Here is a 27,976-nt window from a genome sequence, read left to right as displayed (position 1 = left end):
ATGTGTTTGGATGGCGATCAATTTGGCAGAGGAAATTCTGACGTTGTGGTTGATAATGGAAGCAATACTAAAGAAAAATCAAGACACCTTCATAGGAGTTGTCTATCTGGACAAAGCGTTCGACATTGTAAAATGGTGGAAGATGTTCGAAATTCTGAGATAAATATGGGTAAACTGTATGGAGAGATGGGTAACATACAATATGTACAAGAAGAATTACATGATCTACTGAACGGAATGAACAGTCTAATGAGTGCAGAATATGGATTGAGAGTAAATCGAAGAAAGGCGAAAGTAATGAGAATTAGCAGTAATGAGAACAGCGAGAAACTTAATATCAGGGATGATAGTCACGAAGTAGACGATGTTATGGAATTCTGCTACCTAGGCAACAGAATAATCAATGGCGGATGGAGCAAGGAGGACATCAAAAGCAGAATAGCACTGGCAAAAAGGGCATTCTTGGGCAAGAGGAGTCTACTAGTATAAAACACAGGCCTTAACATGAGGAAGAAATTTCCGAGAACGTATGTTTGGAGTACAACATTGTATAGTAGTGAAACATGGACTGTGGGAAAACCGGAACAGAAGAGAATAGAAGCATTTGAGATGTGGTGCTACAGACGAATGTTGAAAATTAGGTGGACTGATAAGATAAGGAATCAGGAGTTTCTGCACAGAATCGGAGAGGACAGGAATAAGTGGAAAACGCTGACAAGGAGAAGGGACAGGATGATTGGACATCTCTTAAGATATCAGGGAATGACTTCGATTGTGCTAGAGGGAGTTGTAGAGGGCAAAAACTATAGAGGAAGATGCAGATTGGAATACATCTGTCAAATAATTGAGGATGTTGCTAGCAAATGCTACTCTGAGATGAAGAGGTTGGTACAGGAGAGGAATCTGTGGCCGGCCGCATCAAACCAGTCAGAAGACCGATGACTGAAAAAAAGACTGTTTTTATCTCTGTATTCCACTACAATCTTTGCCCCGTACAGATCCTCTAGTATGCTGTTCACTGATGTCCTGACCTTGCCCCGTATCCCACTTGTTTTCTACGTATTTCTTTTCTCATTTATTCTACGGAGAATCTACTCGTTTTTTATCAGTGCACATAATTTTTACCATTCATCTGTAGCGCACACTTCGATTGTCTTCTTTTCTCTATTAAACACTAAACACTGTTAAAAACTAAACCACTGCAGCAGGCTGGTCATACAATAGTTGCTGCTGTGATTTTCAGTCTGAAGACTGGTATGGCGCAGCTTTCGATGCTAGAATTTCTCTGCATAATTTTTGCAACCTACATCCATCTGAACCTGTTTACTACTGTCAGATCTTTGTCTCCCTCTACAATTTTACCCCTCCACCTTCCCACACACTTACCCCTGTCACGAAATTATCTGTTCATTGATTAGATTAGATTAGATTAGTTTTTCGATCCATAGATCCGTACTGAAGAGATCCTCGTGGATGTGGAACATGTCACTTTGTTTTTTAAGCTGAAATAACAATACTAACAGTATGAGGATATACAATACATCATTTTTAAGCTGAAATAACAATACTAATTGTATGAGTATATACAATAAATCATTAGTTTCTATTAAGAAATTCGTCAATGGAGTAGAACGAGTTAGCCACTAGTAAGTCTTTCAGGCTTCTTTTAAACTGATCTTTATTTGTAACTAAATTTTTTATGTTTGCTGGCAAATTATTGAAGATGAGTTTTCCTGAGTAGTGAGCCCTTTTTTGAACTAAAGTAAGTGCTTTTAAGTCCTTGTGCAGATCATTTTTGTTCCTGATATTGTATGTATGAACTGGGCTGTTTGTTGGAAAAAGAGATATATTATTTAGGACAAATTTCATTAAGGAGTAATTATACTGAGAGGCAGTAGTTAGTATACCCAATTCTTTGAAGAGGTTGCTACAGGACGTCCGTGATTTTACTCCACAAATAATACGTATTACACGCTTTTGGACTCTGAAAACTTTTGTTTGACTTGGAGTTACTCCAAAATATTATACCATATTACATTATGGAATGAAAGTGCTGAATGGAGAAACACTAGAACAGGTGCAAAATTTTAAGTATCTTGGAAGCAGGATAGACACCGACTGGAAATGCACCACAGAAATTAAAACAAGGATAGCAATGGCAAAAGAAGCGTTTTATAAGAAAAGGAGAATCTTCTGCAGCGGTCTGGACAGAGAGCTCAGAAAGAGACTCATGAAATGTCTTGTGTGGAGTGTTCTTCTATATGGCGCTGAAACATGGACTATGAGGAAAAAAGACAGAGAAAGGCTGGAGGCTTTTGAGATCTGGACATGGCGGAAGATAGAAAGAATAAGTTGGATGGACAGAGGAAAAAATGAAGAGGTACTGAGAAGAGTGGGAGAGAAAAGACAGTTACTAGATGTAATAAAGAGAAGAAAAAGAAATTGGATTGGGCATATATTAAGAAAGAATGACGGACTGATAAAAACAGTTTTAGAAGGTTATGTAGAAGGGAAAAGGAAGCGAGGAAGGAAGAGATTCCAGATGCTGGATGACATGATGGACGGTACAACATACAGCAGCCTTAAGAAGGAAGCAATGGATCGCAGAAAATGGAGAGGCAAAGGACCTCCTAATACAGCAGATAACTGATGATGATGATGATGTCTGTTAACACTCGAATTGCAGATAGAGATTTGTTTAGACGTTTCTGCAGTTCTGTGGTGTGCTCCTCCCAACTGAATTTGTTATCAAGTTGTAATCCCAGGAATTTAAGACTGTCAACCTCTTCTATCTGCTCTTCTTCATACTTTATGCATATGCTGGGTGGAAACTTCTTACAGGTTCTGAATTGCATATAGTGAGTCTTTTCGAAATTTAATGTCAGTGAGTTGGCTTTAAACCATTTATTAATGTCCATGAAAATATCCTTAGCAGATCTTTCTAGAACTACACTCGACATACTATTTGTTGCAATACTTTGTTATTGCCAGGATGTGTCCTATCAACTGATCTCTGCGTTTAGTGAAGTTGCGACATCTATTTCTTCCCTCGCAAATGCGATGCAGGTAGCCGATCTACCTATTTTATCTTCAGTACTTATCTGTAACATAACATTTCAAAAAGTTATTTTTTTCTCGTCTGTACCTTCTGTCGTACACGTTTCACTTCCGTACAAGGCTACATTCCAGTAAACACTTCTGAAAAAAGACTTCCGAACACTTTAAATTTTTAGTCCATGTTAACAAACATTTATTTTTCGGAAACACTTTTCTTGCAACTGCAACCTCTATGGTTCTACGATCGCGTGGTTTTGCTACCCAGCTAGCAGAACTCACCTACTACTTTCAGTGTGTCGCTTCCTCATCAAAATTCTGTCAGCATCGGCTGATTTTGTCTGACAACATTTCCTTGCGTTGTTTTTAGTTTTGCTGATATTCATCTTACTACCTATTTTCAAGATTCTAGCTATTCCGTTCAGCTGCTCATCCAAGTCCTTTGCTGTCTCTGACAGAATTAGAGCGCCATCAACAAACCTCATTGCTTTTATTTCTCCTCCCTCAACTTTAGTTACTTTCATTCCAACAGTTACACTGTTGAATCACAATAAAACGAACAGCGATCGCATCAATAGCAGAAGTGCGAGGTTCCCACATTTCCATCACGATTAACACTGAGAGCGACTTAGATTTACATGGTTTTATTTACTAAGCGGAGCTTTTGCTCGACTTGAGACACGACACAACATAGTGAGAGATCGCTTGCAGGCTACTACGGCGGCAGCAACGAAGTGCTGATGCAGGAGGCTCTGGTGCAGAACGGCCCACTCGCTGTCGGCTTCATGGTGTACGACGACTTCCGCGCCTACGAGAGTGGCGTCTATAAGCACGTCGAATCCACCACCCGCTCGAGCTTCAACCCTCTTGTGGTGAGTACCTCCCATTTTTAATGTGTGCCTCCAATTTTCTGGGTATTCCTCTAGAAATAAAGGACTACGATTACAATTGGTGGTACTGACGCTGGTTGAAAACGAAGCTCACAAGCAAAATATTAGTCAACTCCATTAAAAGAGCACACTGGTTACTTTGGAGTTTTGTAGTAGGTGCAGTACTGGTACCAGACAGTCACGTGACCTTCCATTGCTAACATAGATTCTCTCTCTTTCCAAGCATGAATCCCGACTTGAGGGGTCTGCTGTGATGGTGAACCGGATGTGGCGTGTTAATTTTAAGGGGTGGCCGGATGCCCTTCCTGTCGCTTCACTGCTAACATAGATTACCTGATCAAAATTATCCAGACACCCCAGTGCAATGCGGAATTGACCATTACATGCCACGAGAGGCTGGCCTACCAGCTTAAAAGGAGGCGGGAAGTATTTGTCAGTAGAGAAGTTGTAAGAGAAGAATGGGTTGGTTGGTCAGGAGAGTTCATTGACTTCGAACGTGGACTAGCCATAGGATCTCACCTGAGAAATAAATACATCATAGACACTTCAATCCTTCTAAAGCTACCCAAATTGATTGTCGGTGGTTTGACTGTGAGATGGAAACGCGAAGGAACAACCACGGCTGAACTGAGACCAGGAAGATCTGTTGTGCTAACGAACGGGGACCGTCGAACATTGCGAAGGGCACTTGTAAAAATCGTATGACATGGGTGGCAGGAATCATTCCTGTGTTCCAGATTGTTACCAGCACTACAGACAGCACAATGACTGTGCGTAGGGAGTAAAAAACAAAAGGGATAGAATGGTCGAGCAGCTGCTCATAAGCCACACATTTCTGTAGTTAACTGTAAGCGAAGCTTGATGTGGTGTAAAAAGTAACACAACGAGACAGTTTATGACTGTGATTTGGTGCTATGATTCAGGATATTTTTTTCAAACTGAGTCGCCAGTCTTGTTATTGGTTTTATACGGCCCGCCACGAATGCCCATCCTGTGCTAACCTCTTCATCTCAGAGTAGCAGTTGCAGTCTACATCCTCAACTATTTGCTGCATGTATTCTAACCTTTATCTTCCTTTAGAGTTTTTACCCCCTACAGCTTCCTCTAGTACCATGAATGCTGCTCGATGCTGTCTTAACAGACGTCCTACCGTCCTGTCCCTTCATCTTTTCAGTGTTTTCCACATATTCCTTTCCTCACCGATTATGCGGAGACTCCTCATTCACGCTTTACCCTGTGGCAATCCGAAGGAAGGGTTTTGGTTTGGCAAATGTCTGGAGAAAGTTATCTGCCATCATGTATAGCGCCAACAGTGAAGTACGGAGGAGCTGGTTTCACGGTATGATGATGTTGTTGTGCTGTCCTTACTGCGCTTAACAAACCGCTAAATGCGGATGGATATGAACCCCTTTTTACAGCACTGTGTAGTGCGTACAGTAGAGGAACAGTTCAGAGTCAAAAGGGCTCTGAGCACTATGGGACTTAACTTCTGATGTCATCAGTCCCCTAGAACTCAGAACTACTTAAACCTAACTAACCTAAGGACACCACACACATCCATGCCCGAGGCAGGATTCGAACCTGCGACCGTAGCGGTCGCTCAGTTCCAGGGGCTGTAGCACCTAGAACCGCTCGGCCACTCCGGCCCGCAAATCAGAGTCGATGACTGCATCATCATGAAAATGCATCCTGTCGTAAAGCAGCAGCTTTGAGACAATGTGTTTGCGGTAGGTAACACAGCTGAAACGGACTTAAATGCTCAGAATACCAACCTGTACACAGCTAGAATTTCGACTTCGCTCAAGACCCCAGCGTTCAACACGGTTGTAGTTCCTGAGGAAGCATGGGCTGAGATTCCTACACATCATTGGAAGTGTTCCCAATAGAGTTCAAGCCGTCATAAAGACGAAGGGTGGACACTAATATGTGTCCGGATACTTGTGTAAGTCATGACAGGGTAATGGTATGGAGTCAGCCCAGTAAAATGAGTCGACGGAGATGTGACAGAATGGCACACAGGAGCCATCATGTTTGACCGTGCCTTTGACCACGCCATGAATGAAGCTGCGTGACTTGGTGTATCGATGCCCACTGTCCAACTGGTAACAAGATGGAGGGCTCTATTTTTGCACAAATTGTTCCATAAGTTGTCAGTGCTTCAGGTACCCAGTTTCTATCGTAACCATTTCTTTACTGAACAGCGTGGTCGTAAGTCCAAGCGACTCATTTCATTTGCCAGGAATCTTTCATGTGCTATCTCAGAGGACTTTCCGTTTAGTGTTATGAGCTGGTGTGAGAGTGAGGAACGCTTTCACACGTTCCGAACATATTTCGACAAGTCAGTTACAGTGTGCGAGATTTTTTCATCAGGTCGTCTCGTGATTAGCACAGTGGCACCATTGCATCTCTGCTCAACAAAGTTAGCCACTGGCTTACAATATCGGGGAGGTGTATGTTCGATTTTTAGAACAGTAGATTCTGACTACATTATCACAGAGTACAATATTAATAAAGACTCGAGAATCTTTTTTCCAGGGTGCCAAAGGTCGTTCATAAAGTGCAAGATACACTGCCTTGCCAAAAAATATTAAGTACCTGAAAGACATGCTCGGATCTCAATGTGACTTCCTACAAGTACACATGATCGACGACATGTAAATAGAGTTCAAGTTCTCTATGATAGGAAGCACATTCATGAGGATGCAGTGATGCTGTTAATGTTTAGTGTTGTTACCGGGCTTAGTACAGTATACTAGTATAACGGGTACGGGCAGCGTGAGACGTTGAGTAATGCCTGTGAAGGATCCCGAAGATGCTGTATGCTCCAGTGAAACAACGTTATCATCACCTGAGAAAACGTAAAACGGGTCTCACTGTGGGTCTTCCATTTGGCTTGCTCGCTAAATCATGCAATATCTAGATTAGTGGAGAAAGTGAAATGAAATGATCGTGTGGCATTATTGGCCAGGGGGCCCCATCCGGGTAATTTCGGCCGCCGAGTTGCAAGTCTTATTTCACGGGACACAGCATTGGGTGAATTGCGTGTCGGTGACTATGAATGACAATACCCAGTCCACTAGTGGAGAAAATCTATAACCCGGCCGTGAATCGGACCCAGGCCCACCGCTTGGTAGGCAGGCGCGTTACCACTCAGTTAAGCAGTAGGCATTGAGAGTAGAGGACAAAATATAGAAGGGGTCTCACTGTGGGTCTTCCATATGGCCACCTGATTGAATAATACAATATCCAGATTAGTGGAGGATAGTGGACAAAATATAGAAGGGGTCTCACTGTGGGTCTTCCATTTGGCCAGCTGATTGAATAATACAATATCCAGATTAGTGGAGAGTAGTGGACAAAATATAGAAGGGGTCTCACTACGGCTCTTCCATTTGGCCGGCTGACTGAATCGTGCAGTATCCAGATAAGTAGAGCATTCAGATGTGACAATGGCCTTACACTGGACTACATTGGAACATGAGGGCAGACGCACTCGTCGTCCACGCTGTGGTCGACCACATCTGACCACCACGAAGGGGAGTAGTCCTATAGTGCAGCAAGTGTATCATAGCCCCTTCATACCTGCGCCTGACATCCGAGAACAAGTAGTGGACTCCCTGCAGTATACTGTGTCATCCCACTCCACTGGCCGACAACCAGCAACAGACAGACTGGGGAATTACTACCACACGTGTAGGCTGCCGCTAACATCATAAGGCAAATGACTGCCAAAGGAGTTGTGTCGTGGTCCGGAAGCATGGGCTGCTGATGAATGGCGTTGAATTGTGTTCAGCGATGAATCAAGGTTTTTTTTACCACCCAACATCTCCGCCCCTGGTAACTGAATGGTCAGCGCAGCGGAATGTCATACCTAACGGCCCGGGTTCGATTCCCTCGGGTCGGGGATTTTATCCGCTCTGGGACTGGGTGTTGTGTTGTCCTTATCATCATCATTTCGTCCCCATCGGCACGCAATTCGCAAGTGGCGTCAACTCCAAAGACTTTCACCAGGCGATCGGTCTACCCGACAAGAGGCCCTAGCCAGACGGCATTTCCATTTTACCATCCAAGATAACCTTCGTCGGCGGGTATGGCGGCGACTGGGAAGAGAGCCCATTCTTACAGTGTTGTAGAGAGACACAGCAGTATTACTACTAGCACATAGGGAGCTAATGGACATGACTTCAGGTCACAGCCAGTAGTGACTGAGAAAACTTTTACGGTACAACGGTATGCCATGGACTCACTGCATCCTCATGCGTTACTTCCCATACGACAGTATCGAGGTGTCATTTTTCAACAGACTGCATGATGTTGAGGTACTCCCAATGGCCAGCAAGATCCCAAGATCTGTCCTTGACAGAGCATGTGTATGACCAGCTCAAATGTCATCTCCGTCCCAGTGCCAGTATCCAGAATATCAAGGACCGGTTACAACAGCTGTGGCCCAACTTGCCTCAGGAAAGGACGCAAGGCATTATGACTTCCTTCCCAACTCAATTAGTGAATGCATGTAGGCCAGAGATGGTGCAACGTTACACTCATAAGTGGGATTATACTGACAAGATATTTGTAAATATGACTCGATTTTGTAATCACTGAAATAATACCACATACCCCCTCAACACAAAGTTTCATTTCGTTTCCTTCTCCACTCCTGGGCGCTTCATTCTTTTTATCAGGCAGTGTAATTACACTAACTCTGATAGATAATCGAGTCTTTGCAATGTAAACAAAATACGAGTGTCATACAATATATAATGCAACAAATTTTTTTCGGCCAATTTCAGTTGAAAAAAAAAAAATTCCTACTTCAGGCCCTTTAGTTTCATGAAGTTCCGGCAGGTGGCGGCGCCATAAGTAGCCTTCAAAATGGCGTCTGTAACGGAGGTGATTTCCAAACAGAGAGCTGTCACTGAGTTTCTTTCGGAGGAAAACCGGAGCACTGCAGATATTCATAGTGCTCCCAAAATGTCTAGGGAGACCTGGGAATGAACAAAAGCACGGTGAGTCTTTGGGAAAGGTGTCTGTCCCTATAGCAACAAGGCCGCGTAAACTTGTCGATCTCACGCGCGATTCCTGCAAAGTGTTCGTCGCCACAAAAAAAGCAGACGAGCTTCTCCATGACAAATCAATACCTCACAAAAGTCTAAGCACCAGAGAGGAGCTCACTAAATTTCATTAGACCGTTGTTCTTCATCCATCCTACAGCCCGGATCTCGGAACTTCCGACTTCCACTTATTTGGCCCAATGAAGGATCTACTCGGCGGGAAGTAGTGCGTGTATGATGAGGAGGTTATTGACTGCAACATGACGTTAACTCCGACGTCGACTAGTGGAGTAGTACCATGCGAGCACACAGGCTCTCCAGTAAGGTGGCGTAAGGCCGTCGTATTGAACGGATATTATGTTGGAAAATAGGGTTTTGTGCCCAAAAGTGTGGGAGATAATATGGTGTATTGAAATCCTGAATAAAACCAACGAAAATGTGTTGCATTATTTATTGCACACCCCTCGTAGATGGTTCATACCACTTTGAACTATAGAGTCTGGCACATGTTAATACTACGTCGAACTTAGGCTCACAAGAATAAAGTATTATTAAATAAGCTGATTTTGTTGATATAAAAACGTCTTTCGTACAATAAACAGATGTAAATCGTGCATTGCTACCGGTGATGAATGTATTATACCTTTTGAACCAAGTGTTACCCATGTAAGTGTCAATATAATTGCTGGAGTTAGTTTTCCATTGTTTGGGCTTCTGCTGTGATGTTAACGCAACGCTGCATCTATTTATCCCGCCATTTCGGCGATATAGTCACAGGCTCGGAGGATGGCAATAATGTTATTTGTGTGGCGCGTAGTTCTGCTTTCGGCTGCTGCTGCTCCAAGGACCGCAGCAAACACGCCACTTATGGATGGCTGTTGCTCTGATGCAATAAATAAGTACCCAACCCAGAGGATACCACGCCATTAAAACCTTCGTTACGTTAATATACAATTACAGCTGTAACCTTTCTTATGGACTTAGGTCTTGATTTGGAGCGCCGTTCCGTTGTTTATATTACTATTTACGATAACTGTGGCTGTGTTCAGCGGTACCGATTTGAGCTCTCGTTAGTTGCAGCCGTAGCTGTCGCTGTATATTGCTCTTTTCCGCACGCTGCGGCGCAAACCTGCTTAGTTTGTGGTTGGCTGCTGCACGAAATTAGTGACCATAGACTGCCTAGATTACATGACTTTTACTAAAAACAATAATTTTCTTTAAAATTACAGTAAATAATTGATTACAGGTAACTGTGACGAAAACTACCCTTCTAGAGACCGTCTGTAGACTGGTACAAGTTGGTTTCAAATGAAACAAGTAATATAAGTTACATGATTTTTCCTCTCATCAGTGGAATGATATACGGGTTGGCGACAGGAAGGGCTTTTGGCCATCCTCTACCATTATCATCAACTCCAGATTAACAGCCTGAGCCGTTGAAGACACAACATAAAGGCCAGGGAAAAGAAAGGTAGCGAAACCTGCTTATGACTTACTTATCTGCGACCGATTCGTGCAGGTATAAAGATAGCCGCTACAGGAATAAATGATATTCACGAGAATTATCGCGCAACTGCGATTGGAATCAACGTAATTATGAAACGTTAAATCAACTATGAAGTCAACGTCTCTGTCGTCAGCAGCAGTCCTCTTCAGGTCTATTAAAAGTTCAGTCGCTTTGAAGAAAACCATTGCAAAGGCGGTCGAAACGACGTCTTTATAGTATCAGGATGGTGCATAAGTTGGTAGCGTTTTTCCGTAAGTTTAAAAAACACAACAGATACACATAACCGAGACTTTAGTCATCAATAATATATTCTCTTTCACTATGTGCAACCAGTCTGTCAACACTCCGATAACTTTTGCATTCCGCCACTGTAGAAATTAGATGGTTTTGAGGCGAAGAACTCGTCGAGCCATGGTCGGACCGCATTTTCATCCGGAAGTTCCTTGAAAGTTGTTCGATGGACAAGGTGAAAACAGAGGGCGCAGGATCAGGTAAATGAGGTGGGTGCGGAATGACTTCCTATACCAACTCCTGTGCAGCACAGCGTTTTTTGTCTATCTAGCAGAATGCAGGCGGGCATTATCGTGGAGTAGCATCACTTCAAGCAGTCTTCCTGGTCATTGTTCTTGGACTACGTCTGCAAGGCTTCTCTGTTGTTGATAATAAATGTCAGCAGTAATGGTTTCACTTCGGGGAAGCAATTCGTCGTACACCACGTCGTCGCTGTTCCACAAAATGCATAACATTATCTTTTGTGGATGCCCACAGGTATTTGTACAGGGAATTGATCCTTCGTTTGGATTCAGCCATTCCTTTCTTTTCCTTGTGTTAGCACAGAGACACAAAAAAAAAAGTGTGTGAAATCTTATGGGACTTAACTGCTAAGGTAATCAGTCCCTAAGCTTACACACTACTTAACCTAAATTATCATAAGGACAAACACGCACACCCATGCCCGAGGGAGGACTCGAACCTCCGCCGGGACCAGCCTCACAGTCCACGACTGCAGCCCCCGAGACCGCTCGGCTAATCCCACGCGGCACAGAGACACCATTTTTCGTCACAAGGAACTATACAGGATAGGAACGGTTGGTGTTGTTCACGAGTCAACTGATGACAAGCAAGCAGAGATGCACGTATGGACACCCGCTGATTTCTGTGATTTTGACTTAGAGGATGCATTACCCATACAGCGGGTTTTTTAACCTTCCCCATTGCATTCAAATGCCGCACGATGGTGGAATGATCACAATTCATCCCATTTCCCAGTTCTCGAGAACATTGACGTTGATAATTGAGAATTAATGCGTTTAAACCATCTTCATCAGACCCCAAAGGTCTTCCTGAAAGTAGAGAGTTACTAACGTCGAAACGAGCCCCCTTAAAAAGAGAAAAAGCGTTTACTAGACGTGCTCTGCCCAGAGGCATTATTCCCATACATAGCGCAAATGTTTCTAGCCTCCTCCGCTGCTGTCACCCAACCATTGAACTCAAACAGAAGGACGTGTCAGATGTTTTCCTATTTCTCCTATTGGTACTAGAGCTCCAGTCCCAATCTCTAATGACAAAATAAGAAAATAGCAGCAGTGAACTACAATTAAAAATGGTAATCAATAAATAAACCCACAACAACCGAAATACAATATGTAAACAAAACCGCTACGAACTTACGCACCAACGTAATATTTTTAGTATTTCATAATGGGTCGGCCTCACACTCAAAAGGATTCCATTCAACTCGACACTGGTTGTGGAAGCTTACACTCTTAAATCATCTTAATAGTTACTGTCTGAGTCTCTCTGCGACGGCATGTCTGCAATCGAAATATTTAAGTAGTACGTATTATGTGCTACAGCTAGGGCGGTCTAGAAACAATGGAATGAAAACTAAGCAAAAGCTGTTGGAGATTCGTGTGTGGCACCGTACTGTTTTCGTTGGTTTTAGTAGCTAGTGAGGTCTAAGCACGATAGGGAAGCCGGCCGGAGTGGCCGTGCGGTTCTAGGCGTTACAGTCTGGAACCGCGTGACCGCTACGGTCGCAGGTTCGAATCCTGCCTCGGGCATGGATGTGTGTGACGTCCTTAGGTTAGTTAGGTTTAAGTAGTTCTAAGTTCTAGGGGACTGATGACCACAGCAGTTAAGTCCCATATACACTCCTGGAAATTGAAATAAGAACACCGTGAATTCATTGTCCCAGGAAGGGGAAACTTTATTGACACATTCCTGGGGTCAGATACATCACATGATCACACTGACAGAACCACAGGCACATAGACACAGGCAACAGAGCATGCACAATGTCGGCACTAGTACAGTGTATATCCACCTTTCGCAGCAATGCAGGCTGCTATTCTCCCATGGAGACGATCGTAGAGATGCTGGATGTAGTCCTGTGGAACGGCTTGCCATGCCATTTCCACCTGGCGCCTCAGTTGGACCAGCGTTCGTGCTGGACGTGCAGACCGCGTGAGACGACGCTTCATCCAGTCCCAAACATGCTCAATGGGGGACAGATCCGGAGATCTTGCTGGCCAGGGTAGTAGACTTACACCTTCTAGAGCACGTTGGGTGGCACGGGATACATGCGGACGTGCATTGTCATGTTGGAACAGCAAGTTCCCTTGCCGGTCTAGGAATGGTAGAACGATGGGTTCGATGACGGTTTGGATGTACCGTGCACTATTCAGTGTCCCCTCGACGATCACCAGTGGTGTACGGCCAGTGTAGGAGATCGCTCCCCACACCATGATGCCGGGTGTTGGCCCTGTGTGCCTCGGTCGTATGCAGTCCTGATTGTGGCGCTCACCTGCACGGCGCCAAACACGCATACGACCATCATTGGCACCAAGGCAGAAGCGACTCTCATCGCTGAAGACGACACGTCTCCATTCGTCCCTCCATTCACGCCTGTCGCGACACCACTGGAGGCGGGCTGCACGATGTTGGGGCGTGAGCGGAAGACGGCCTAACGGTGTGCGGGACCGTAGCCCAGCTTCATGGAGACGGTTGCGAATGGTCCTCGCCGATACCCCAGGAGCAACAGTGTCCCTAATTTGCTGGGAAGTGGCGATGCGGTCCCCTACGGCACTGCGTAGGATCCTACGGTCTTGGCGTGCATCCGTGCGTCGCTGCGGTCCGGTCCCAGGTCGACGGGCACGTGCACCTTCCGCCGACCACTGGCGACAACATCGATGTACTGTGGAGACCTCACGCCTCACGTGTTGAGCAATTCGGCGGTACGTCCACCCGGCCTCCCGCATGCCCACTATACGTCCTCGCTCAAAGTCCGTCAACTGCACATACGGTTCACGTCCACGCTGTCGCGGCATGCTACCAGTGTTAAAGACTGCGATGGAGCTCCGTATGCCACGGCAAACTGGCTGACACTGACGGCGGCGGTGCACAAATGGTGCGCAGCTAGCGCCATTCGACGGCCAACACCGCGGTTCCTGGTGTGTCCGCTGTGCCGTGCGTGTGATCATTGCTTGTACAGCCCTCTCGCAGTGTCCGGAGCAAGTATGGTGGGTCTGACACACCGGTGTCAATGTGTTCTTTTTTCCATTTCCAGGAGTGTAGCTCAGAGCCATTTGAAGCATTTGAACGATAGGGAAACGAAAATATTTAGCCGTGTCTGACAACGGACAGACGTGTCTTGGAAGATAGGTGCATCATCCTCACAGAGAGCTGTGCTTGTTTCTCAGAACGGCATTTGAAGGATCTGTGTAAAGGTTGAGATTTATCCAATTTCAACGTGGCGAGTAAATCGAGAAGAATTGTTCTGAAGATGTTGCCACTAGGATTTCATTGTCATATTCAGGAGAAGTGTTTGTAATAAATATTGCAGCGTCTGCTGTTTTCCTCTATCTGTCGATCTTGGCTGTAGTATTTGTGTTTGTGGCTGCAAATGTACGTGAGAGCTCGTTGTTTCATCAGAACGATGTTCGGTTTATGGCCTGTAAATCAGTGCTCCTCTTTCGTTTGTAATTAGGCGAATTTTCTTATGATGACACGTACCAGATTTTTGCCAGTGTTTGAGAGGACGCTTACTTTGTCGCACAGCCTGTGAGCCACGCGGTGCTGCTAGTGGGATACGGAGTGGACGAGGCTTCGGGTGAGAAGTACTGGACCATCAAGAACAGCTGGGGCGGCGACTGGGGAGACGCCGGCTACTTCAAGATCCTCAGGGGGACCAACGAGTGCGGCGTCGAGAGTCTCGCCTTCGAGGCCACGCCCATCCCGGCCTGAACAGGCTCCCAACACGGCGACTCAGCACGGGCCCCTGGGTGACTGCACACAGCACGCCTCATGAGTGATGAAAACTGGCAGAACAGCCACACTAGTACCTCGCTTAAGATATGTAAACAAAGCAGCGACTGATTTTTTTTATCAGGACGCCACATTCAGCGTTCCTACAAGTTACATCTTGTGTCTAAGTGTATAATTCTATCAATTATAATAAAATATTGCCACAGAAGTACCAGTTTAATTTGTTCACTTTTTTTACCTGAGTTTTTCCTTTATTTTCTCGCTCTCATTACTTCAAAATCAACAGAGATTTTTCTGCACGTCAAGTCCATCATTGGAACCAGAATACAATACTTTCAATTAATCGCATGTTCAATTTCACTTGCTTTTGGTACATCGTAAATAGGATATAAGACATGAATGAAATCTATATAAATTATAAATTAAAGTCTCCCACTGTGTTTTCCTGTCTTTATGTGAATGCTAACCTGAGAAAGTACTGCAGGGATTTTGATATAGTTTACGTTAATAGGCAGACTTGTTCACGATGAACATTCCTATATATCACCATAACTGATCAGCCAGAATGTCATGACCATCAACCTACTATCGATATAAAACCGACCAAGCGATGGTAGCGTCACCTGGCGAGGAATGACAGCTAGTCAGACGCACGCACGGTGCATGTAGTACAGGTGAACAAGCTTTCTGTGTGTAGAATGGGGGAGGCGCGCTATCTGTCTGAGTTTGACTGAGAGCAGATTGTGATGGCCTGGAGGCTCGGCACAAGAATTTCGGAAACTGCACGAATTTTCGGGTGTTCGAGGAGTGTGTGTTCACCAGAGGCGAAACCAAAGTGCAACCATGTCCAGACGTCTTCATATTAGGTACATTGTGGTGCCACCTACTGGCAGATACTCCATATCAGCGACCTCGGTAGTCATTATACACCGTGAGAGGGCAGAAGGGGGCGCTCCGCGGAACTCATGGACTTCGAACGTGGTCCGGTGATAGGGAGTCACTCGCGTCATACGTCCGTAAGCGAGATTTCCACACTCATAAATATTCTTAGGTCCACTGTTTCTGATGTAATAGTGAAGTGGAAACGTGAAGGGACACGTACAGCACAAAAGCGTACAGGCCTACCTCATCTGTTGACTGACAGAGACCGCCCACAGTTGAAGAAGGTCGTAATGTATAATAGGCAGACATATCTACAGACCATAACACAGGAATTCCGAACTGCATCAGGCTTCACTGCAAGTACTATGACAGTTAAGGGGGGGGGGCGTTAGAAAACTTGGATTTCGTGGTCGAGCGGCTGCTCATAAGCCACACACCATGCCGGTAAACGCCAAACGACGCCTCGCCTGCTGTAAGGAGCGTATACGTTGGACGATTGAACAGTGGAAAAACGCTGTGTGGAGTGACGAATCACGGTACACAACGTGTCGATCCGATGGCAGGGAGTGGGTATGGCGAATGCCCGGTGAACGTCACCTGCCAGCGTGTGTAGTGCCAACAGTAAGATTCAGAGGCGGTGGTGTTATGGTGTGGTCGTGTTTTTCATGGAGGGGGCTTGCACCTCATGTTGTTTTGCGTGACACTATCACAGCACAGGACTAGATTGATGTTTTAAGCACCTTCTTACTTCCCACTGGCCGGCCGCTGTGGTCGAGCGGTTCTAGGCGCTTCAGTCCGGAACCACGCTGCTTCTAAGGTCGCAGGTTCGAATCCTGCCTCGGGCATGGTTGTGTGTGGTGTCCTTAGGTTAGTTAGGTTTAAGTAGTTCTAAGTCTAGGGGACTGATGCTTAGAGCCAATTTGAGCTTCCCACTGTTGAAGAGCAATCCGGAGATGGCGACTACATCTTTCAACACGATCGGGAGCACCTGTTCATAATGCACGGCCTTGTGCGGAGTGGTTACACGACAATAACATCCCTGTAATTGACTGACCCGCACAGAATCCTGATCTGAATCCTATAGAACACCTCTGGGATGTTTTGGAACGCCGATTTCGTGCCAGGCCTCACAAACCGACGTCGATACCTCTCCTCAATGCAGCACTTCGTGAAGAATGGGCTACCATTCCCCAAGAAACCTTCCAGCATCGGATTGAACGTATGGCTGCGAGAGTGGAAGCTGTCATCAAAGCTAAGTGTGGACCATATTGAATTTAAGCATTACTGATGAAGGGCGCCACGAACTTGGAAGTCATTTTCAGCCAGGTGCACGGACACTTTTGATTACATAGTGTATATTCTATCGAATGAAAGCAGATGCCAGACGGAGATTCAATGGAAGAATTCTCAGGAAGTATAGTCCACTCACGAAGGTAGTAGGTTAGTACTTGAGTCTTGTTCATCGGTCTGGGACCCTCAGATAGGACTGACGGATGAAACAGAGGAGATCAGAAGAAATTCGGAACGTTTCGTCACCGCTTCGTTTAGTAAGCGCAGCATCGTCTCGCAGATACTCGCGTAACTCCAATGGCAGACGCTACAGTACTTCTATTCCCACTTACGTGCACCGCAAGCTACGTCACAGTGCAACCCGGAGGCTAAACAAAACAGGAGTGGTTTACTGATGAAATTTAGAGTGTGTATGTTCGTAAAAGAGCCAACCAATATACATTTCCTGGCCAAAAAATGGAACCCGGGAGACACTGCGGAATGTCAGTGAAACTTCCTAAAAGTACACACCAGCGGCGGATGCGTATGATTAGACACTGATTGATAGAACGGCCACTAGAGCGCATTGGTGCTGTTATCAGGCTTTGTGGGCAACATAACGGACGTGAATAGCGTCAGACGTCGAGTGATCACTGTGAAGGACATGAAATGTCACGTAGTCGTGCGAGGCAGACTTTCTTCACCTGAAAGAATCTGAAAGGGGCTTCATATGATACAAATATAATGTTGTGGGAAAGCAATCCAAAGACTGCGGTTCGTTGGTAGGACACTTTGAAAACCTAACAGGTCTACTAAAGAGACTGCTTACACTACGCTTGTCCGTTCTCTTCTGGAGTACTGCTGGGTGGTGTGGGATCCACATCAGATAGGACTGACGGAAGACATCGAAAAAATTTAAAAGAAGAGCAGCTCATTTGCATTATCGCGAAATAAGGGAGAGAATGCCACGGATATGGTACACGAATTAGGATGACAATCGTTAAAACAAAACCGTTTTACTGTGTGGCAGGACCTGCTCATGAAATTTCAGTCACTTCTTTCTCCCGAGATAGTGAAAATATTTTGTGGGCGGCCACCTACATAGGGAGAAATGATCATCATAGTAAAGTAAGAGAAATCGGAGCTCTCACGGAAAGATTTAAGTGTTCGTTCCTCGGGCGCGATGTTCGAGAGTGGAAAGATAGATAAATAGGTTAAAGGAAGTTCGATGAAGCCCTTTCTCAGGCACTTAAGTGTAAATTTGAAAGTAATCATGTAGATGGAGGTGTAGATTTTCATTTCATTTCATTTATTCAGCGTGCACCATTACAGTACTTGTAATACTACATGTTTAGAAAGCAAGATACATAAAGAAGAAGTCCAATTGTGAGGAGTTGCAATAGTCTGGAAGAAAAGTATTTAAAATAGAAAACTCCTATATGGTCGACATAAGTTTTTCAGGTAAGACACGACAAAAGTATACTAATAATTACATTTGCAACAGTGAACTTCTGTTTGATCTCTGATAGAACATTTTTTTAACTTTTAGTAATATAAATATTCATATGTTGGGAAAAGTTATTATACTGCATAATTAATGAAATTCGTTCATGTGTAGCTTTAGTAAAACTGGTTTATCGACGGGCCAGCTACCTCCTTTCCTGTAATACTCTTCGTTCTGGCATCTCTCTCTGTATTAAATTCGCGGCACACCCATAACAGGTGATCTGCCGCTTGATCACTCTCTCCGCACATATAAGCAGCACTTGTGGCTATCCTGAACCGATGGTAGTAAGACATTAATTTTCCGTGCCCGGTTAACATTATTGTTAAGCATAGATGACTGCGGTAACTGTACGGAAAGACGATGTTGAAGGTCGGAAAAATGTTTTATGCTCACCCCTTTTTAGTTTTCCCATTTTTCATTCGCAATGAATCTAAACTTTATTCTGATGACAGACGAAGTTTCTGTTGCAGCTTTCTTTTGCGTTTTCTCGAGCTGCTTGTTTGACAAGCTTGTCTGGCAGTTCATTCCCAGCAGTTACTACATGTGCTTTCGTCCATTCGAAGTTAATATGCCATTTCCTTTGCCACAATTCCCTAATTTTGTTTTGATCTCTTCTATCAAATATTTGTGTTTCCTGGAATTTTTTAAAGATTCAGCCTAATTCTACTGCCCGTGCGTGTTACGCCTGCCGTTTTAACACTTTTTTCTCGTAAGTTCTCTAGTTTCTCTAAGGATCGCAAGTTTTAGCTGTTCTGCTTGGTTAATGTTGCACCCATTTTTTAGTGTGTTCTTTACGTAATAGGCAGGTGTCCCATTAATCATTATTACCACCACGGTCTCTGTTCCGGTCTCTGTATAACACCCATCGGTATAAATCTCTATAGGATATTCGTTGAGTTTTTAATTTTCTTCTAAAGTCACTGAACTTGCCGGATCGGACCGCTGTTTGTAATCTGAAGGAGTGTCTATAGAATTGGATGCGAGTTCAATTTTCGAAATTTTTTATTTCTTCATTTACTGCCTATAGTTTAATAATTATTGGTGTTGACCTGTTAGAATGCACACCGCTTCAGTAGACGTCGTTCTGTGAGCCTTAGCAATCTTTATGTTGATCAAGCGCTGGACCATACGAATTTTCATACAGTTATATTTTATTCTTAGTTCGTGAATCCAAACAGGAGCTGGATATGCCAATATTGGTAGTATCTCGCCTTTATAAATTATCCTTTATTCTTTTTTTTGTAAATTTTCCTGATCCAAATCCCCAGTCAAGCCTCGCTGATTTAGATAAAGAATGGATAAGTTTCGTGCATTTTTCAATCATCTACTGTGTGTGTTCATTAAACATAAATTTAGAATTAATAATTACACCCAAGTATTTTAAACGTTAAACTTGTTGCAGAACATAATTGTTTAGAACGATACTAACTCTTGCTTTGTCTTTACGCCTTTTCATTGTTATTAGCATAACTTTCGATGTTTGCTCATTAAAACGATTTTTTTCTATTTGGTCCCAGGAGTGATTTTTTTTCCATTTCTCTATTGCAGAGCTCCTCAGTAAAAATGACAGTATCTGCTTTTGTCAATACGATTAAGTCATCTGCAAATACCACTGTTTTTGTGTTTGCTGTGTAAAAGAAGTTAAGGAGAGAATTATACTGTATATTCCAAAAACCTGGGCCACAGCATGACCCCTGTGGATACCATTTTGTCACCTCCTTTTCTAGTTTGATGCATATAAACGCCAACATTGCTGTTCTATTATTAAAATAGTTTTTCCTGGGTTATGTAAGTTGCTAAGACATTCAAATTCTACTTGCGCGTTATGGACGTTGGGCCACCAAGCTGCGTCAAAAACTCTCTGAACGTCAAGACTAACCATCAGTACGTACAGTCCTTGTGATATGCTTTCCTCTACGAAGTTCTTAACAGCCAACAAAGCATCGACTGTTCCTTTCTGTGGAGTGAATCCATACTGATTGTTGCTTAGGACATCTTTAGGGAACACATAGTGCATAGTTCTGCTAATTAACAGCTTTTCCAATACTTTTCCCTCCGTATACAGGAGGCTGTTCGGAGGAAATTTGCATACTTCCACGCTGTTTTCTTTACCAGGTTTCAGAATGGATATTATTTTAGCTCTTTTCCACAGCCTCGGGAAACAACCATTCTTTAGGTAACTGTGATATAAAGCGGTAGGATAGTTGGGGAAAACGCCATACAATCGACGAAGGATGTTACTAATAACACCATTTTCACCGGGAATCTTGTTTTCAGGCAAGTTCTTTATTATTTCCTCTATTTCTTTGTGTGAGAAAGCTACATCCTCTACCCTTTCGTTGGTTCGTAGCGTTTGACACTCATTACTTTATGGTATTCCGTGTCTCGAGTTTGATCGTCCTCAGGCAAAAACATTCGAACATATAGGTGGTAGTTTCGGTTAAATCCGCTGTTGTGTTATCACTTTTCCGTGGGTTGGTTCAAATGGCTCTGAGCACTATGGGACTTAACATCTGTGGTCATCAGTCCCCTAGAACTTAGAACTACTTAAACCTAACTAACCTAAGGACATCACACACATCCATGCCCGAGGCAGGATTCGAACCTGCGACCGTAGCAGTCCCGCGGTTCCGGACTGAGCGCCTGAACCACTAGACCACAGCGGCCGGCTTTCCGTGGGTTGTCATGGGAGTATTATTTCTGATTTTCCCTGATGCGATTCGATAGACAGCGTTCCAAGGGTTATTTGTTGGGATGAAGCTGCAGTATTGCTTCCAGGACTGTTTTCTTTCTTTCTGTATAGCTGTGTGTTGTATTCCTTCTTCACTTTTCAGTATTGTTGTGAATGTAGATATAGAAGGTAATTACCATACCACAGAAAAAATCTCAATGAGTGTTCCATCTGTGGAAACTAGGCATTAATTCAAGAAAGCCACTAAGCCCCATCAGAGGAAGATCGAAAGTCCAGATTAACCAGAATTTAGGAGAAAATCAATTTCGGAAAGGAGGAGGAGTAATCATTGTCGATACCGGAACATTCATCGACTTGGCAGACGGCTGTTAACAAAGAGATTAGAAACTGTTGTAACAACTGATCTGAACTGCCCTGTAGAGACTGATTCTCAATTTACACAAATATCAGAGCACAGAAATGGAAAGTAAAGGGCTTAACGAAAAAGTTAAATAAGTAGAAGCCACTGAAAAGTCTGTTTCCTTCTTTCTTATTCCTGTAACCTGTTGACTGAAAGCGCAATAGAAGCCACGAAACATAGCTCAAAACGGACAGTAGTAAACAGTAAGTTATATTATATTTGTGGATGGTGTTGTAGGCTTACTTAATTCATAAAAGGAATTTATGATAAGAATTTAGCATGATGCTGTGGACAACAATAAGAATGAAGACCATGGTGATAGGTAAATAGGAAAGGTGAGTGAGAAAAAACATTAAGGCAAGAACTATAAGCTTAAAGCTACTGAGGGAATTCCTTTACTTAGTAAAATATCTGGTGGTTACAGAGCTCTGTTATTCTAAGAAGAATCAAAACGATCGGAAAATCAGTCATAATTAAGAGTACTTTAGCATTTAGAAGGAAATAATGTGGTCTGCTGCCATATTTTGAAATATATGCTTCATATCATAATTTAGGAATTATCTAATTCAATCCCTAGATGATTATCAAGCCACATCATAACAAAAATTATTACGTACATACCATGATATATGTCACACATCCGCGTGGGGCAAGCAAAATGCGGTGGGGCCCTGACAAGAGTTTCGAATAACCATAGTAGGTATGGGCACAATTACATGAGATATGAAGCCCGTAAAAAATAAGAAAGAAATCTGTCACAGCATTTACTTGGATTGTTTTAATTTACTATAGATGTGAGTATGAAGAAGAATAATAAAAGCAGTATGTTTTAAAGAAATACAAAAGCAAAAAAAACAAGGCTAAATGCATAGGCAGTCCCAGAATATCCACATTGCGAAGTTTCTCTGTTGAAATGCGCCGGATCAGTGCAAGCAAAAGAACAGATGGTTGCGTACTTTTAGTAATAATAGCGATTATCAACATTAGTTACAGTATAGCAATTCTCTACAGTGTTGATCTACGCATTTAAAACGTTGTGGTTAGGCGGAAGAGGCAATGGTTATACAATTTACAGAAATTTTGCCTAGTATTAGTTACAGTATGCAAATCTTTACGATGTTGCTCTATGCGTTTAAAAAGATATGGTTAAGCGGTAAAGGCAATGTCTATCCAATTCGCAGAAATTCTGACCATAATTTCGAGAGATTTTGATTGTAAAGTTGGTGGTGCAATAACTGACACTGTACCAGTAAATCCTGATCATAAAAGGAGCCAGTTTAAATAACTTCACTCTCCATCTGCGCAACATGTGCGACGTTATTCAGCAGCTGCCTTAACGATCATTCTACCTGACAGTAGAGCTCCTAACATTAATGTGTTTGCACAACAAAGTGCTTCAATTTCTTATCCAGTTCTTCTAGTGCAACAAGGAAAATGCTGTGCGAAATTCTTTCCTCATACCAAATTATCGCGTCGCATGGAAACGTATCCTCATTTCCCCCTAGCTGTTCAACAACTTTCCTCATGATTAGCGTATTTAGTACCTACAATATTTAATACTATTTATTGTTAGTGTCACATGTAGTTACAAGGTGCGCATCTAAACACGTATAACAATATGTGAAGGATCGTAGCGCCCTTTCTAGTAACCACCCCTTGCTTTCAAAGTGCGAGCGTTGCCCGTAAAGTAATGCACCGCATTTTTCTCTCAACCTAAAACAATGTTACGAATGCGAAACGTTACGTATGTATTATTTGAAGTCTCTTGAGTGAGGGCACCAAGTTTCCGTCACTTCCGACAGATACCGTAGCCGCAGGATATTTTCAAAATGGCGTCTGTAGGTGATGTACGTTACAAGAAACGTGCCGTCATCGAATTTCTCACTGCAGAGAAAGAAACTGTGGGGAATATTCACAAACGATCGTGCAAAATCTATGGAGCATCTGCTGTCGGCAGAAGTACAGTTAGTCGCTGGGCACGCAGGGTGAGGTCATCAGAAGGCGGTTCGGCGGAGCTCCGCGATTTGCAGCTGTCGGGGAGACCATCCACGACTGTCGCACCTGACATGTTGCAGCGAGCTGATGTTGTAATTAGCGATGACAGACGCATTACGACCTGCCAATTGGCGCTGCATTTGTCAATCAGCAAAGAAAGTGAGCAATCAATTATCCGCACTCTTGGATGTTTAATTGTGTGTGCAAGATGGATTCCGCTGTGTCTAACGATGGATCACAAATCGCACAGAAAAAAGGATTTTTCTTTATTTTTTGCAACGTTTTGAAGCTGAGGGGAGGCCTTCTTGTCCCGGATTGTGACAGATGATGAAACCTGGGTTCACCATGTTGAGCCTGACACGAAACGATAGAAGAAAAAATTCCAATCATCTCCGTCCGCCGGTAAGCTCACGATCGTCGTGTTCTGGGACTGCGAAGGTGTGATTCTCATTTATGCGATGCCAAGAGGCGGTGCCATTAATCAGAAGCGTATGTCAACACATTAACAAAACTCAAGACGCGCTTCCAGCGACTTCGGCGCCACTGCAACACAGGAGATGTTTTATTGCAAGACGATATCTGCCCCACAGAAGTCTGAGGAATGCTGAACACATTGCGAAACAGGGTTACACAGTGTTACCTCATCCATTCTACAGCACTGACCTAGCCCCTTTGGACTGCCACTTGTTTGGGCCATTAAAGGTTGCCATTCGTGGAAGACATTTTCAGGGCGATGAGATGATTCATACAGTGAAGCACTGGCCCCGCCACCAGGACAAGGAATGGTAGCGACAGGGCATACATGCCCTTGTTTCGTGCTGGAGGAAGGCCATAAAACGGGATGGAGGTCACGTGGAAAAATAGGTTATGTAGATAAAACACCATTCTTTTGTGTGTGTAATTCTCATTATATTCAATAAAGCATTGTTGAAGGAAAAAAAATACTGTGCATAACTTTCTGGGCAACTCTAGTAAAAGCCACTAAAGTAGCCTGCTCAAACGTCTTTCGATCAACTGCTATCTCATTCCACATTGGCGAGAAAGAATTTTTCACCAGTGTTTGTTTTGCAAAGGATCGGAGATCTGATGCCATAAAGCTCCAAATCACCAGTTATTTTGACGATTAGACGGGGAGTTGATCAAGAAGTTCTTACTAAAAAAACATTTGTACTAATTAGGACGCTGTATCGTACTGAAGCTAGTGTTGGCTCATAACCAAACGGCTCATTGGACGATCCATGTTCAATCGAACGGTTTTGTTTCCATTATCACGTACTTTCACCTCTATCGGTTTTCGCTAATAATTGTGATACACCCTGTACAGGCAAAAGGTTTCGTCAGTATCATGAAGCGGAAATCGACAGCATCATGAAGCGGGTCTCCAAATTAATGGTGTGACGCCCTCCTATCTGTTATGTCATACAGAATACGTACTGTAGCAACGAGCCATAATTTGGGTTTGGCTGACCGTATTTAATAATTCCGGACGACAATGCACTTATTTCGTTATGTATTGAATCCATGAAAACAAATCGGCTGTACGAATTATGATTTAAAACAACTGTAGAGGAATTTGTTGATCTACTTTTTAAAAAATGTTCAAATGTGTGTGAAATCTTATGGGACTTAACTGCTAAGGTCATCAGTCCCTAAGCTTACACACTACTTAACCTAAATTATCCTAAGGACAAACACACACACCCATGCCTGAGGGAGGACTCGAACCTCCGCCGGGACCAGCCGCACAGTCCATTCCTGCTGCGCCTCAGACCGCTCGGATAATCCCGCGCGGCTGATTTACTTACGCATTCATTTCATCTGGCAGGAGGAGGCCCCCTGTTTTACGTTTCTCCAGACACCCTTAATGAGTCAAAACTACAATTTGTGTAGTACATGTACAGTACGTAATAACACTAATATAGATCCTGTTGAGTGCTGTGAGATTCGCTTTACTACTCTTCCATATGTCGATCTTTCTTCATCCCTTTTTTTTTTAGAGGCATCATTCTTTGGTTGCACTGGCGTTTAGAGTGCACGTGACGATGTGAGGAAAGAATTTGAGCCGAGCAGTTCGGTGGTCGAAACATGTGCAACAAGCCGCGGACACAGGCCGGTGGAGACAGTACTATGGTATGGGGAACATACATTCGGGCTTCCATGGGACCTGTGGTAGTAGTCGAAGGCACCCTGATAGATGTGGACTACGTGAACCCGTTGAAACACGTGTGGGACGCTATCGACCACTAGCACCATGCGTACAAATCACGGGTCGGTTAATTTACGGGAGTGGTGTGACCTGTGCGTGTCACAAACCTCCGCAAGGCTAGGAATGACTTGAAGAATCCATGTCACGCATAACGTCACAGACTGCAGATTAACAGGACTTCATGGCTGTGGAGCCGAACATACTCTGACAAGCTGAAACAATGTGACCGCCTGGGTAATAGCCTGTTGTTAGACCTCTTCAGCAGCGATGCTGTATTTCGATGAAAAGGTGTAACAACAGGCTGTTACCCAGGCGGTCACATTGTTTCAGCTTGTCAGAGTATGTTCGACTCCACAGCCATGAAGTCCTGTTAATCTGCAGTCTGTGACGTTATGCGTTGCTTCGGCTAATAAGAGTTGTGGATGGCGGAATTGCACAAAACTTGTCACAGAAAAAAAAACAAGGGGTATTTCGGCTTTTAGCTGGCCATGCCACTGCTTTTGAGAATATCGATGGGCAGGTTGTAACCTCCCCACAAAAATTTAATTGAAATTAAAATAACTATTATGGATAGCGATTCTAATTTTTGTTTGACCTCAGAACAAAATTGGTTCCCATTTATAATCTCCGTGCACAAATGCATTCACATTTAATGTACCCACAAAATTCTTTTCTCATTTAATGTAAGCTCGAAACAGAATAATTCTTAAATCTCATAATAAAAAAATAAATTCGGTAACCTGGAAAAATTTGGACGACAACAGTGCTGCGTCGTGGCCCTGTAAGATCATTCTGAATAAAAAGCAAAAATTCTTACCTCAATAAAAAAAAACGGCGAATATATCTGCTCTTACCTAAAAAATTTTTTAGCACAGCTCCGTGCAATGCTGGCTTATCCATTTGTGATTTGTGAAAGGAAGCAACTGATTTTTTTTGAAATGAATGCTTTTTTAAAAAAAAAAATTATTTTATATTACCAAAATTATTATTAGGACATTTTTTAAAAACATTTGGATGGCAGTTCAGATACATTACTAGATATGCGCAACGCTGCTTCTTTACCTTATACAATAAAGCTCCATCTTCAGATTCCCGACCAGAGCAGACTGCAGACAAGCGCAGACTACCTCAGACAAGCGACTAGCAACAACTTACTGCTACAGTTACACAGTTCGTACTGCAGTCAAGACTGCTCTCTGGTCAGCGATTCTCATATCGCAGACAGCGCATACCTCTTACATAACCCTCCACTGGGGGGGGGGGGCAAAAATTTGGCAGCGATGGTGAGTCAATTGGACTTGCCATGAGCAACAAATTTTTCATAATTAACTAAGTTTACAGTCACAGAATATATACATATATATATATAAGTGCAGAACATGAAATAAAATGTAGTGCACATGCACTGAGTACAGAACATATCAAGAAATCAGAAAATGTATACGCAATGAGTACAAATCATATTAACAAATGACATAAAGTGCACACGCACTGTAGTACAGAACATATCAGGTAATGACAAAATGTATACGCAATGAATACAAAACATATTAACAAATGACATAAAGTGCACACGCACTGTAGTGTTTTTTATCATTTTACAAGAACTAGGATAGGAAAGGGAAGGATTGCATCATGGTTGTAGCACAGTAGGTTGCACGTAGCTGCACTGAAAGTCCATATCTTTCTACAGAAGCACAACACCAAGTGAGACAATCTGAAGTTCTCTTCCCTGAAGTATTAATCAGTGTAGCTAAGACACTGAAATGTCGTATTAATATTCAATGTCATCATTTTGGTAGTACATTAGGTACACCAAACAGTGGGACCATAATAACATCTCCATCGCTCAAGGTGGTGGACAGCATGTCGTGTCAACACCACGTTCTTGTAAGGTACACCAATGAAGAATTAGTGCAAAAACCAAATATAGTGCTCCATGATCATGAGGATAGACAGGACAAACGGATATTGCAGTAATTTCTGGTAATTAGGTGAGAAGGTGAAGGACATTAAGTCTTATGCCAGTCATCATTGAGAATTACACTAGTCTATCAACTGATTTGAGTAATTGGTGGCACTCATCGCCTAGTTACTGAACATTTCTGTATTATGTATGAAGTATTACAGAATAATGTCCATAAGTCGTCTGATTATAGTGAACATTGGCACCCATTGCCCAGTTACAAACCATTTTATGCATTATTCAAAAGTGATCATTCAACAAGAGTTAATTAATGGCATACTATTTACATAA

The 27,976-nt window shown here is 43.3% G+C and overlaps 1 protein-coding gene across 1 annotated transcript in view; it reads left to right on the top strand.

Annotated features, from left to right (window-relative positions):
• The window catches only part of LOC124749497 (dipeptidyl peptidase 1-like), a 44,485-nt gene extending 29,738 nt beyond the window's left edge, over positions 1-14,747 (top strand). Inside the window, exons 8-9 of the mRNA XM_047248970.1 lie at positions 3,766-3,926; positions 14,562-14,747. Coding sequence (XP_047104926.1) covers positions 3,766-3,926; positions 14,562-14,747 — 347 coding nt within the window. The remainder of the gene's footprint in view (positions 1-3,765; positions 3,927-14,561) is intronic.
• The last annotated feature ends 13,229 nt before the right edge of the window (positions 14,748-27,976 follow it).

The sequence above is a fragment of the Schistocerca piceifrons genome, chromosome 1 (assembly GCF_021461385.2).
Source record: "Schistocerca piceifrons isolate TAMUIC-IGC-003096 chromosome 1, iqSchPice1.1, whole genome shotgun sequence".
Taxonomy (NCBI): domain Eukaryota; kingdom Metazoa; phylum Arthropoda; class Insecta; order Orthoptera; family Acrididae; genus Schistocerca; species Schistocerca piceifrons.
Note: the sequence above shows the minus strand (reverse complement) of the source record. Positions and strands in the feature narration are given on the sequence as shown.